Consider the following 14,419-nt stretch of genomic DNA (forward strand, 5'->3'; position numbering starts at 1 on the left):
ATTTGTTTTGAGACAGGATCTCACTCTGTTAACTCCTGACAATCTCCTGTCTCAGCCTCCAACATGCTGAGATTACAGGCATGAGCCACCATGCCAGACTGTAGTCATCCCTTAATGCTGTTGTGTTCACAGAGTATCAGGTCCAGTAGAACACAACCAAATTCTGCATGAAATTTCATATAAAAGGTCATACATTGAAGGTTATAAAACCATGGTTTTTGGTTTGTTTTTAGTGCTTAAAAAAAAATTTAGTCCAGCTGCTCTTCAAGAGTACCTAAGTCAGTTCCCAGCACCCACTTGACAACTCACAACTATCTATAATTCCAACTTCAGGACATCTGATGCCCTTACACAGACACACACTGATGCAAAACACCAATGAACATAAAATAAAAATAATGTTTTTGTTTTGGTTTGGTTTTTGGTTTGGTTTTCAAGACAGGGTTTCTCTGTGTAGTCTTGATTGTCCTAGAATCACTTTGTAGACCAGGCTGGCCTCACACTCACAGATAAAAATAATTTTTTAACATCTTACTAGCTGAAAAAATTAGATAACAAATGGACATTCAAGCTGGACGCAGTGGTGCGCACCTGTAATCTCAGCACTCGAGGAGGCAGAGACAGACAGATCGCTGTGAGTTTGAGGCCAGCCTGGTTTACAAAGTGAGTCCAGGGCAATGAAGGCTTGTAGCCTTTCTCTGTGTACAGAGAAGCCTTATCTCAGAAAAAAAAGAAAGAAAGAAATGGACACTCTTTTTCACAATTAAGACTTTAATTAGCACTTAGGAGGCAGAGGCAGGCGGATCACTGTGAGTTCAAGGCCAACCTGGTCTATAAAGCAAGTCCAGGACAGAGAGACCCTGACTCAAAAAAACAAAAAACAACAACAACAACAACAAAACAAAACAAAAAAAAAAAGAAAGAAAGAAAAGACTTTATTTGATAAACAGTCTATCAATTAAAAGTAGGATAAGATAATTTTATGAAGATACAAATTATATTGCATTCTAAGCTGCTTTACAGGTTTAAAGTTTAAATTGTCATCATAAACAAAATAATTAAGTAGCAATTCCTGATCTATATTAAAAGAAAGTAATAGCTTCAGAACTAGGAATTTTCTTTAAAAAATAGCTTATAGATTCCTTGAAATCAAAACTTTAGTACCGTGCCAAAGTGCTGTGTGTATATTTAATCAGCAATACTTTAATGATGAACACTATATGGCATAAATGACACTTAAATTTCTGTTGCAGCAATAATCCTTTAAGGATCATTCTTTAAAAAGAGCCATGAATTGCTGGGCGTGGTGGCGCACGGCTTTAATCCCAGCACTCGGGAGGCAGAGCCAGGCAGGTCGTTAGGAGTTGGGGGACAGCCTGGCCTACATAGCAAGTTCCAGGACAGCCAAGGATCTGTTGAGAGACCCTGTCTAAATCAAACAAACAAAACCATAAAATGTCATGTCTTTATATCATTTTTATAGACAAATAAACCACAGCTTAGAGAGATTAGTAAAAATTATTTGAGGTCATACAACTAGTGAATGACTAACCTCAAACTGTGATCCTTCTCCCCAACCTCTAAGGAGCTTTGATTGCAGGCATATATGCTACCACATTCAGCTTTCTTGTAAATTTTAAACTCATACATTAAAGTATATTTTTAGATTTATATGTATGAATATTTTGCTTGAGTGTGTATATGTTTACTGCTTGCCTGCCTGGTACTCATGGAGCTAGATGAAGGCATCAGACTTGCTGGAACTGGTTAACTTATACTTGAACAAAAATTTATATTTGGTGTGAGTTCTACTTGCTGGCAACGTACTTTTAGGAAAAAAAATATTTTCCTGCATTTCTAAAATTTTTTCATATAAATGTCAATAACAGTGTTGTTCACAAGTTCAACTCAGTAGTGGAGTAATGAAATATGTCTTTTTTATCTACCATCTGGCTTTTCTGAATTGGTTTAAAAGGTATCCCACTAGTCAGTAGCATCAGGGTAACACACAGACTGTATGTTTCACATTTTTTTGTTCCTCCCTGAAATACAATTTTCAGGAAATGAAAATATTACTTATCCTAATCATCACTGGCTCTCAGAACATAGGATAATGCCTAGAATATTTTAGAATTCAGAAAGTACACATTGAAAATCTAAAAAGGAAAAAAATATCTCAAGCCTTTTAATTAAGAAATTGTTAGCCGGGCAGTGGTGGCACACACCTTTAATCCCAGCACTTGGGAGGCAGAGGCAGGTGGATCACTGTGAGTTTGAGGCCAGCCTGGTCTACAAAGTGAGTCCAGGACAGTCAAGGCAACACAGAGAAACCCTGTCTCGAAAAACCAAAAAAAAAAAAAAAAGAAAAAGAAAAGAAATTGTTACTGTCTTTGTATGTATATGTGCATGTGCATACATACATTCAGGCTAGAAAAATGCTCTGCTACTGGTCTGTCTCCCAAATCCCATTTAATTTTTTTTGCAAGCTCCATTAAAGCGTAACTATGGGCTCTACGGCAAAAAATATAAATAAGCTAACTTGTCCCTGCTTTTCCTAAATGCCACTAAATAATGTAGAATAAGTCACTTACCAAAAGTACTTTGAAGTGTAGAAAAAAGTCATTGAAGTGACTAGGGCATGTGAGATGGCTTACCTGCTCAGCAAGCACACAGGAAAGTTTTGAAGCCAGCCTGTATCTCTACCATACTTGCTGCAGCAACAGCAGAACTCAGAGGGCCAGTACACTCAGTATCTATACCTGTTGGCTACACTGCGCCCACAGCACAACACAAGAGGGCCAGCACACACCAAGCTGCACATACGCAGCGGCAGCAGTCAAACTGCCTCCAAAAACCACAACAGTGGATCTCAGTGCAACCTCTGTGCTGTACCACACAACAGTAAGCCAGCCCTCTCTGTATTGATGATGTATGCAAGCTCAGTATTTTCCTCACTCTTACCCAGCCCCAGCAGCTCTTAGCATTCCACCCAAAGTAGATCATTTAAACTTGAATCTTCCAGCCCTCTATCTGGTGACAAACGTCAATCTAAGCTGGCTAGAGCTAGGTGTAATAGCCCATGCTTTTAATGCCAGCACTTGGGAGGCAGAGGCAGGTGGATCTTTGTGAGTTGTAGGCTGCCTGGTCTACATAGTAAGTTCTAGGACAGTGAGGGCTATAGAAAGAGACTCAGCATAGTGTCAGACAACCAGTTGGGTATCCTATTTTGTCACATATACCTCGAGGTAGTAGAAGCAGCCCACATAGACAGCAATGATAAATTAGAAAGCCTGCTGGCACCAAAAACATGTACAAGAGAAGTGTTTTCCTCACTTACTTCTCCAAACACACCAATAGCCCAGGGAAGAACTTTCCACTAGGTAGATAGCATCACTCACACATCAAGTAGTGTTAGGAATAGCCAGACCGGATAATCCAAAATAGAACTAAGTTGTCACTGAAATTACAGTGTACCTAGGTAAACCAGAGTCTATGCAAATTAAACAAGATGAACAAGTTAAACCTGCTTAATTCATTTTAAGTGGAGTCACATCTCCTAACACAAAATCCAAGCCTTGAAATAATTTTTAAATCATTTTTATATTATGAACCAAAGGGGGAAAATCATAATTAGAATGAGAAAATATAACTAATGTTGAATATTTAGATAAGTGTTGAACCTATCTTAACAAAGAGACCATGAAAGGAATACAAGTAATTCTGAACTCTCTTGAAATGAAAATCAAAAGTAAAAGTAGAACCAAATTGAAATTATAGAGATGAAAACTGCAGGTTTTCTTGTTGTTTCTAGTTATATTTAAATGAAACTGGGGAAACTTACATTTAATTGAAACTGCAAGACATAATTATGTCTTCCAACTTACAGTGGAATCAAATAAGGAATCAGTAATAAAAGTAGAAACAGGAGATCTCTGAGGTTTAGGACTTTATGTTTCATAAAATATAAAATATTTGTATATTTATTAATACACAAATGTATTTTAAAATTTCTTCAAGGCCATGTTGGATTTTGTGTTAGGAGACGTGATTCCACTTAAACTGAATTAAGCAGGTTTAACTTGTCTAAGACCTCATTTGGTCTAATAGTGAATTCCAAAACTACATAGACCCTGTCTTTTAAAAAAAAAAAAAAAAAAAAAAAAAAAAAAAAAGCCAGTCGTGGTGGCACATGCCTTTAATCCCAGCACTCGGGAGGCAGAGGCAGGCAGATTGCTGTGAGTTTGAGGCCAGCCTGGTCTACAAAGTGAGTCCAGGACAGCCAAGGCTACACAGAGAAACCCTGTCTAAAAAAAAAAAAAAAAGACAGAATAAGAAAAGAAACAAAAAAGAAGGTTTTGAGCTGGGTGGTAGTGACACATACCTTTAATTCCAGCACTTGGGAGGCAGAGACAAGAAAAAGTTATGAGCTGGGGATGTGACTTGCCTGACAAAGTGCTTGCCTAACAGCATGAGGCCCTGGGTCTGTTCTCCAGCACTGCATAAATCAGGTGCGGTGGTGTACACCTGTAATCATCTGTAGTCCCACGGCTTGGAAAGTGGAGGCAGGAGTATCAAAAGTTCAAGATTATCTTTGGCTTTGAGTTTAAACTACCTGGGAAACATGAGACTCTGTCTCAGAAAAGAGTGCAGGGGTCTCGAGAGATGGCTTAGCAGTTAAGAGCATTTGTCCCTCTTGCAGAGATCCAGTTCCATTACTAGCACCGACATGGTGGCTCACAACCATCTGTAACTCTAGTTCCAGGGAATCTAATGCCCTCTTCTGACTTTCATGGTTGCATGGTGCACATACCTGCTAGCAAGCAGAACACTCATACACACTGAGTAAAATAAATATTTTTTAAAGATAGCAGAGATATCAAAAACAAATTTAAAAATAAACAATAAAAATTAGATCAATGGCATTTGAAAGCTTGTGAGATGCTTGGCATAGTGGCATGTGAGCTGCAATGCTAACATCTGGAGGCTGAGAAAGGAAGATGAAATGTTTGGGACCAGCATAGCTGCGTAATAGCAAAACCTCAGAGTTCTAAAGTAGTAAGACTTTGAGTCTCGAACTTCTAGATCAGATTTAGCTGCATGATCAATTCAGAGACTACCACGAGCAATAACAGTAAGCTCCATAAAGTACCAGTGGCAAACTCAAGTAAAAGTTAAAAGGAAGGGGGAAAAAAAAAAAAAAAGAACCAAGGCATTGAGGGGAAGTAGAATGGAAAGATAGCAATTGCCTCTCCTAGCTGTAATTCGATAGCTATTGAAAGTGGAGGTTGACAGAGGTTGGTTGAGAAATGCATTTAGTGAACCATCTTGAATTATTCAAGTTTCTAAATCGTTGGTTCAGAGAACCAAATTTGTGAATTACTTGATATTTTCTTAAATTTTTGCTGAGAAATACTTCAGTAATCTCGGTCTTTAAAGGGTTGGAATTATTGATTCCAACTGAGTGTTATGCTAAAATATGCTAAGACATGATCCCTGTTGCATAGTATATAACTCCAGACACTTAGATGTGGTTTGTGGGATACAGCTTGGTAGTGAACCAGTTCACTTTATTATTTGACCTACGCACTGGGGGTATTTCTTTAGTGTTGGCGCTCTCCTCTAGATTGCATGTGAGTCTAGGTTTGATTCCCCAGCATGATATCACATAAATAAGCCTGCCTTCTCAGTCCATACCAAGAATCAAGCAAATCACACTTCAATAAAGGGAGTATTGTAGGAGTAGGGACGTAGCTTAGTGGGCAAAGTGCCTACCTAGGATTCGTTAAGCCCTGGGGCACAGAGGCCCATACATGTAATTCCAAGCAAAAGCAGGAAGATCAAAAATTTGAGGTCATCCTAGGTTACATATCTAGGTTGAGGCCAGCCCATACTACATGAGAGTCTCTCAAAAATGATGTAGGAGTAAATGTATCATGCACTATAACACACAAAATAGACACTTAAGTAAATAGGTAAATAAAATAGATGTTTAACCCAGGCATGGAGGTACAGCACACCTATACCTTGAACTCATGGAGTCTGAAGCAGGAAGATGACAAGTTTGAGGCCAGTCTAGTCTGTACAGAGACTAGATTTAAGCCATAGCTTATAGAAACAGACTTTTTTATGATTCACAACTTTTCTTTTATGTGTATAGCAATGAAAACGACGGGATGTAACTTAGATAAGGTGAATATTCTTCCTAATGCCCTGATCACTCCTCTGATATCAAGCAATATGATTAAGACTGAAGATGTTACTCCAATGGAAGTAACAGCAGAGAAAAGATCTTCCCCTATTTTTCAGGTGAGTTATGTTAACTAGTGCCCCATATCTTTAGCTCACATATGAAAAATTGCTATATTCACCTTTGTTCTATTGACATTTGTTTTCCATTGGATATGCTTAATGAATTTTGCTTTTCAGAGCAAATGCTTTATACATCAGTAAAATTGCTTACAAAGTAACTTCAATACATATTTTGACAAGAGGAGGAATTAGTACCTATGAGATGAGTGGTATTTATAAATACTACAAGTTGGTCTTGGGACTAAGGAGCCAGGGATATGAATTCAAGGCCAACCTGAGCTACACAGAAAGACCCTGCCTCCAAAATTAATTGACTGAACTAAAGCACTAATTTTAGCATTTTCAGGTGTAGAAACATTTTGATTTTGATTCCTTTTCTACTGTCTTTTTAATTCCCTTTTTACTTGTTTTACCCATTGCAATGTTACTGATGATCCAAAATAATGAAATATTTTTAACTTGGTTACACACAAACCATAAGATTAATGGTTTCTTATTCTTAATTTGGCTAAACACATTGATTGTTCTTCTTTGCCTATCTTTACAATATTGAAAGTCAGACATTAAGTTATAAAGAGTCAGTCTTACACCGACTTCTAGTTGATAGTGTAGAATAGAAAATTTATGCTGCTTGTATTTTTAGAATAATTTTTGCACTAGGGGAGGCAGGGGCAGGTGGATCGCTGTGAGTTCGAAGCCAACCTGGTTTACAGAGTGAGTCCAGCCCAACCAAGGCTACACAGAGAAACCCTTTCTTGGAAAATAATAAAAATAATAATTTTTGGAGTAATATATGTGGATATTTAATATTGATATGTACATATTATTTGTGGCTTTTTTTTTTAGACTACAAAGACAGTTGGATCAACCCAGCAAAGTTTAGAAACTATTTCTAACATAGCAGGAAATGCATCCTTTTCATCACCATCATCTTCCCACTTGCCTTCTGAAAATGAAAATCAACAGCAGCTTCAGCCCAAGGCATACAACCCAGAGACCCTGACAACTATCCAAACACAGGACATCTCACAGGCTGGGGCTTTTCCAGCAGTTTCTGCTTCTAGTCAGCTGCCCAGCAGTGACGCACTACTGCAACAGGCTACACAGTTTCAGACAAGAGAAGCTCAGCCCAGAGATGCATTACAGTCGGATGGCACCGTGGTTAATTTGTCACAGTTGACTGAGGCATCACAGCAACAGCAGTCCCCACTACAAGAACAAGCACAGACATTACAGCAGCAGATACCATCAAATATTTTTCCATCACCAAATAGTGTAAGCCAGCTCCAGAGTACTATTCAGCAGCTGCAAGCGGGAAGTTTTACGGGCAGCACTGCTGGTGGCAGCAGTGGAAGTGTTGACTTGGTCCAGCAGGTTTTAGAGGCACAACAACAGTTATCTTCTGTTCTGTTTTCTGCTCCAGATGGTAATGAGAATGTTCAAGAACAGCTTAATGCAGACATTTTCCAAGTCAGTCAAATTCAAAATAGTGTAAGTCCCGGAATGTTTTCCTCTACTGAGTCTGCAGTTCACAGCAGACCAGATAACTTATTACCTGGGAGAGCTGACAATGTCCATCAGCAGACTGAAAACACACTGTCTAGCCAACAGCAGCAGCAACAGCAGCAGCAGCAAGTGATGGAGTCATCAGCTGCAATGGTGATGGAGATGCAGCAGAGCATTTGCCAAGCTGCTGCCCAGATTCAGTCAGAACTATTTCCTTCGGCTGCTTCAGCAAATGGAAGCCTTCAGCAATCTCCAGTTTACCAGCAGCCTTCTCACATGATGAGTGCACTACCTACCAATGAGGACATGCAAATGCAATGTGAATTGTTCTCTTCTTCCCCAGCAGTTTCTGGAAATGAAACTTCTACAACTACCACACCACAGGTTGCAACCCCTGGCTCCACTATGTTTCAGGCACCAAGTTCAGGAGATGGAGAAGAAACTGGAGCCCAAGCAAAACAGATTCAGAACAGTGTCTTTCAGACAATGGTCCAAATGCAGCACAGTGGGGACAGCCAACCTCAAGTAAACATCTTTTCATCTACAAAAAGTATGATGAGCGTACAGAATAGTGGTACCCAGCAACAAGGGAACAGCTTGTTCCAGCAAGGGAGCGAGATGATGTCACTTCAGTCTGGGAACTTTTTGCAGCAGTCTTCTCATTCACAGGCTCAACTCTTTCATCCTCAAAATCCTATTGCTGATGCTCAGAACCTTTCCCAGGAAACTCAAGGTTCAATTTTTCATAGTCCAAATCCTATTGTCCACAGTCAGACTTCTACAGCATCTTCTGAACAACTGCAGCCTTCAATGTTTCACTCTCAAAATACCATTACTGTACTACAGGGCTCTTCAGTTCCTCAAGACCAGCAATCACCCAACATATTTCTTTCCCAAAGTTCTATGAATAATCTTCAAACTAACGCAGTGGCCCAAGAAGAACAGATTTCATTTTTTGCAGCACAGAACTCAATTTCTCCACTTCAGTCAGCATCAAACACTGAGCAGCAAGCTGCTTTTCAACAGCAGCCTCCAATCTCGCATATCCAGACCCCTATTCTTTCCCAAGAACAGGCACAGCCCTCTCAGCAGGGTTTATTTCAGCCTCAGGTGGCCCTTGGCTCCCTTCCACCTAACCCAATGCCTCAAAACCAGCAAGGCACAATTTTCCAAACACAGCGCCCAATAGTTGGCATGCAGAGTAATTCTCCAGCCCAGGAGCAGCAGCAGCAGCAACAACAGCAGCAACAGCAGCAGCAGCAGCAACAACAGCAGCAACAGCAGCAGCAGCAGAGCATTTTATTCAGTAATCAGAATGCCATGGCTACAATGGCATCTCAGAAACAGCCACCACCAAACATGATATTTAGCCCGAACCAAAACCCAATGGCTAGTCAAGAGCAGCAGAACCAGTCAATTTTTCACCAGCCAAGTAATATAACCCCGATGAACCAAGAACAGCAGCCCATGCAATTTCAGAATCAGCCTACAGTTTCCTCGCTTCAGAACCCAGGTCCTACACAGTCTGAGTCACCACAGGCCTCCTTGTTCCATAGCTCTCCTCAGATCCAGTTGGTGCAAGGGTCACCTAGTTCTCAGGAGCAGCAAGTAACACTCTTCCTCTCCCCAGCATCCATGTCTGCATTGCAAACCAGTATAAACCCACCAGACATGCAGCAGTCTCCTCTTTACTCCCCTCAGAACAACATGCCTGGAATCCAAGGAGCCACTTCTTCACCCCAGCCACAGGCTGCTTTATTTCACAACACAACAGGAGGCACAATGAACCAACTACAGAATTCTTCTGGCTCGTCTCAGCAAACTTCAGGAATGTTCTTATTTGGCATTCAAAATAGTAAGAAAGTCAAATTTCTCACTACTCAGTTGAGATGTTCCGATTATTATTAGGAAGCACTAAGCACCATGGTTTAAGAGCAGAGTAGAAAATTTCACCAACTAAAGACTGAGGCCTTGGATAAGTTATATAGCCATTATACACCTGAATTTCTATATTTTCAAAACTGATCATTTTACATTGGTCATGATGGTACATGCCTGTAGTCCTAGCCCTTCAAAAGTAGAGACAGGAGGATCAAGAATTCAAAGTCATCTGTGGCTCCATAGTATGTTTGATATCAATCCAGGATACATGAGACCTTGTCTCAGAAACAGAAACCAAAAAGAAATAACTTTTATGCCTTACCAAGATGTTAAGAAGGTTAAATGTAGTGATGTGTTTAAAAAAAAATATGTGTTTGCCATTTTAAGCTAATTGAAAGGAAAATGAAATGAGAACAATAGAAAATAACTTAACCAATAAAGTTGTTTTCTAAAGAGGTAGACACCCATTTTTATGTCAGGTAATTACATGGGACTTGATTGTACTTTTATTGTATGTATGTATGTATGTATTTAGAGATAGTGTCTCACTTTTTACTTCTGGCAGTCCTGGAACTCAGACTGGTACAAAAATTCACCTATTCTGCTTTCCAAATGCTGAGATTAAAGGTGTGCTCCACCAAACCTAGCCTCAGTAGTACTTTTATATATGTTTAGCGGAATCCCAAGATAAATTCCAGTATCATCCTGTGAAAACCATTTTCTTAGACTGTCAAGTACCTCAGTTTTAGTAATGTGCCAGCTCAGTATAGTAATGAATTTCCCCTCATAACTAAAAGGGTTTTTTTGTTTTTGTTTTTTCACAAATCTTAACTAATCAGATGTTTCTGGTTTTGCTCTCTTCAGATTGTGGTCAGCTTTTAACCTCTGGACCAGCTACAATGCCAGATCCATTAATGGCCATAAATCAGCCAGGCCAACCACAAAGTGAAGGCCAGTCTTCTGTGACAACACTTCTTTCTCAACAAATGCCAGAGACTTCCCCACTGGCTTCCTCTGTGAACAGCAGTCAGAACATGGAAAAAATTGATTTGCTTGTTTCATTGCAAAGCCAAGGGAACAATTTAACCGGCTCCTTTTAGTGGGATGTGTAAGTATTATAGTTTGACCTCTTATTGAAAAACACTAATAAATTTTATTCATAATAGATTTGGGTTAATAACATTGATTAGCCTTTATGCTTTTAAAATGGGAGTTTTAGGGGCTGGAGCGATGGCTCAGTGGTTAAGAACATTGGCCCCTCTTCCAGAGGACCTGGGTTCAATTCCCTGCACCCACATGGCAGTTCACAAGTGTCTGTAACTCAGGTTCCAATGGATGCAACTCCTTTACACAGACACATGTAGGCCAAACACCAAATATACATAAAAGTAAACTAACTTTAAAAATATTTAATAAAATAAAATAGGACTTTTAGCTGGGCATGATGGCACTTGCCTTTAATCCAGGCACTCAGGAGGTAGAGGCAGGCAGATCTCTGAGTTCTGGGCCAGCCTGGTCTACAAAGTGAGTCCAATACAGCCAGGGCTCTGTTATACAGAGAAACCCTGTGTAGAAAACCAAAAATGAATGAATGAATGAACGAACAAATAAATAAAGAATAAAGGACTTTCATTTTTAACAAATCACTGAATAATAGCTTAGGTAAGTTAGGAAATACTGGGCATTCCTTCTGGCCAAGAGTTTTGCTCTAGAATGATAGAACAAAAGGCCTTAGAATCAATTATAATAGAGGAGAGCAAGAGAAATTTCTATAGAATAATAAATACTATAAGCTGGGAATGTATCTCAGTTGTGCATTGCCTAGCATATTTGACACCCTAGGTTCAGTACCCAGCACCACCACCAAAAAAGTAAAACTGAATATGATGAGCTTCCTTACATAAGACAGTATCATTTAGGGTCATTGGTGGTGACAGACCCTTTACAAATGGTTTTTCTTCCCTGGTGAGATAATTGATTTCCCCCCCTCCCCCAGAAATTCCATGAAGAAAGTAAATGATGATTCCAAAATATCTTGAGAAGTCATGGTTCCGTGAAGATGACTGACTGTTATGAAGAACTACATCCGAGAAATGGGCAGATTTCCTGGCTGTAAAGAGTACATACATGCTGCTATTGCAGTGATTTGCCACCAATGTGCTTTTTGTTTCTAATAACAGTGACGACTGAGAGTCTGTTTTGATTTTTCCAGCTGACAGAATTACTGCTTTTGTCCTACACTCTTAAATGCAAGGCTGGGCTTCTCAGTTGTTGTTGCTATTAGAAAAACATATTTGTCATGTTTACTTATTTTCTTATTTCCTTTCCTGAATTATTTTAGTCAAGTAATGGCTTAGGACAAAGTAAAGTTTAGTATGACTAAGGCTTTTGTTGATGTAAAAAAAAAAAAAACATGGCTGTTGGCCAAAGTGAAGGACTTTCTTTCAGTTTTCATGGAGAAGCTGAAGGAATAATTTACTGATAAAAAAGCTGTGTGAAGAACTCAGTAGACATGAGGACGCCTCCTCACACACAAGCCGATGACATGCTTGCAAAACTGGGTACAGCTGGAATGTTACTGAGTTCATTTTCCAGAGAAATGTTAGTTCTCTGTGTTTCTACTAAGGGATTTAGCCATAACTGCATAAAAATATTTTCTTCTATGAAAATGAAGGGGTTAATATATGACCATGTTCTCATATTCTCCTTCGGTAGTTTAAACTGACAGAGTAATTTGAGTCTTATTTTCTTCTTACCCAGCGTTAGGCTAGTATTCCCTTTTTATATGCATCTGTATTGTTTTTCCTCATTTTTTTTCTTTTTAATTTTAGACAGCTATTAATATACTACTGGCTTTATGACCCTGTAGTAATTTAGAGAAGGCAGCCACGTTGATCCAGTGACCTAGCCGTCAGCAGCACAGGGCCAGGAATACTCTTTTAGGAATTATTGGGAGTTGATTCCTTAGGGGAAAAAAAACAATTTTATTTTCCTTCTGTGAACGGTGCTGTTCTGAAATCTTCAAATTTTTCCCTCTAATGAAAAATAGTATAAATTTTTATTTACAAACAAGGCAAACAAAAATTTCTCAAACTATGACTTCTCCCTGAGCTGCATTGACTATAATTCACTTGTCACCTCAGTGCTTTATAGTTGAAGTGGTCACTTCCTTAATTGGTTCCCACAAGCCTTGGGCTTTACAGGGTCATATCATTGATTTAAAAGGAAGAATTAATTTGTGTTTCATCACAGAGTAAAATTACACACTCCAGAATTTGCATTTGTAGCATTAGTTGTAGAGTTTTGGGTGTTCTTGCCACCCTTGGGGTGCCTGCTTCTCACTACCACCTACATCTGGACACATGCTATGTCTCATTTATCTTTGGCATGTGGAAAGTGTCAATGCAGCGCTAGGCCAACATGTGTGTGGCTTCTGTGTGTTGATATGTTTTGGTATCTTGTTCACTTCCTTTACTTTCTAAGTGTTTAAAAATTAGCCAGGTCGTGGCTGTTGTTCTTTTCCTTAGTTTTCCTTTCATTCTTTCTCCCCCATCCTACACATTTGTCGAATTATGTGGAGCTGTGGTGTTGGTTTAGTTTATATAGCCAGATTCCCCCTTTTGTGACTCTTTGTTATTCGACTGCTCTTGTCATTTGCTTTTTCTCTTTGTCCTTCTTCCTCTGCCCTGGCCCTTCCTTTCTCTCTTTGAGAGGCATTGGATTACGTTTTCAGTAGTACAGGCTTCTTGCCGATATGAAGGGAACTTTCCAGAAAGAGACCTACTCTGGTCATTTAATTTTGAAAACAGTTTCAATCGTTCAAGTTTGGATGGTTTATATCTAATGTGTGTTTCATTTTTTTGGAAAGCTATATTTTATATTTAGGAAATGGTATACTATTTTGCTATTTGTACTGAGTGAGTACATTGGCATAAATATAGAAATTTATATATATATATATACATATATAAACTATTCTTTTTTGCCACACATTTTTGTGGTAAATTTGTGAGTTTGTCTGATGTTCTACCACAACGTGGCGTCTGATAACAGTGAGGGGGGTTTGTTATGTCTTTCTTGAGTATTTAAGCACCTTTTGAAGCAAGTGGCCTGTTTATCTGTAGCCATTCCATCAGGCAGTTCCTTGATGTTACTAGTGAGCTGAAGGCAACTTACTGTGTGTTTGCTGGATCTTTCACTCAGCAAGATGTTAGAGAGTAAGGAAACTCATTGAGGCAGTGTGTCAAATGGTGTTTGATAAGAATGAGCCACTCTGTCTTTGTTCACTATATATTTAATATTTTATTATTGTTGTTGTTGTTGTTAATTGGCTTCTGTATCCTATGCCTTTTATTTATAAAGACACTAAAAGAACCATGTTTGTAATTTTAATAACATTTCCCCATCTTTTAATATCCAGAGCTAACTTTATAAATTCTCTAAACCAAAAGCATTTTCCTCAATATCTCCCTTTTCCCCCAGTTCCTTCCTATAGGGAAAAGTCACACAACACAGTTCGGGTTACAAGAAGAGTCAGCCACACAATTCAGTGCTTCAGTTTTTCAATGTAAAACAGATACTAAAGTGTTGTCTGGAGCATCTCAGAAAGCAGACCTAGTGGGTGTTAGAAAACACAGAAATCAAAGTTTAAAACCATGTGTGCGTCTGGGTTTTCTGAATTATCTTCAGAAATCATGTAGGAGACTCAGGAATCTGTTTTTTC

The 14,419-nt window shown here is 39.0% G+C and overlaps 1 protein-coding gene across 8 annotated transcripts in view; it reads left to right on the forward strand.

The window, feature by feature from the left end:
* Nfat5 (nuclear factor of activated T cells 5) overlaps positions 1–14,419 on the forward strand; it is a 119,910-nt gene that overhangs the window by 75,202 nt on the left and 30,289 nt on the right. For 7 of the 8 annotated variants that reach the window (XM_051169229.1, XM_051169231.1, XM_051169236.1 and 4 more), the window contains 3 exons: positions 6,158–6,306; positions 7,156–9,670; positions 10,561–10,804. In XM_051169229.1, coding sequence (XP_051025186.1) covers positions 6,158–6,306; positions 7,156–9,670; positions 10,561–10,796 — 2,900 coding nt within the window. In that variant the 3' untranslated portion in view covers positions 10,797–10,804. Of the gene's footprint in view, positions 1–6,157; positions 6,307–7,155; positions 9,671–10,560; positions 10,805–11,692; positions 12,067–14,419 lie in introns of those variants that run through there. The other variant, XM_051169230.1, reaches the window with a different exon arrangement.

Source organism: Acomys russatus, chromosome 26, assembly GCF_903995435.1.
Source record: "Acomys russatus chromosome 26, mAcoRus1.1, whole genome shotgun sequence".
In the NCBI taxonomy this organism is placed as follows: domain Eukaryota; kingdom Metazoa; phylum Chordata; class Mammalia; order Rodentia; family Muridae; genus Acomys; species Acomys russatus.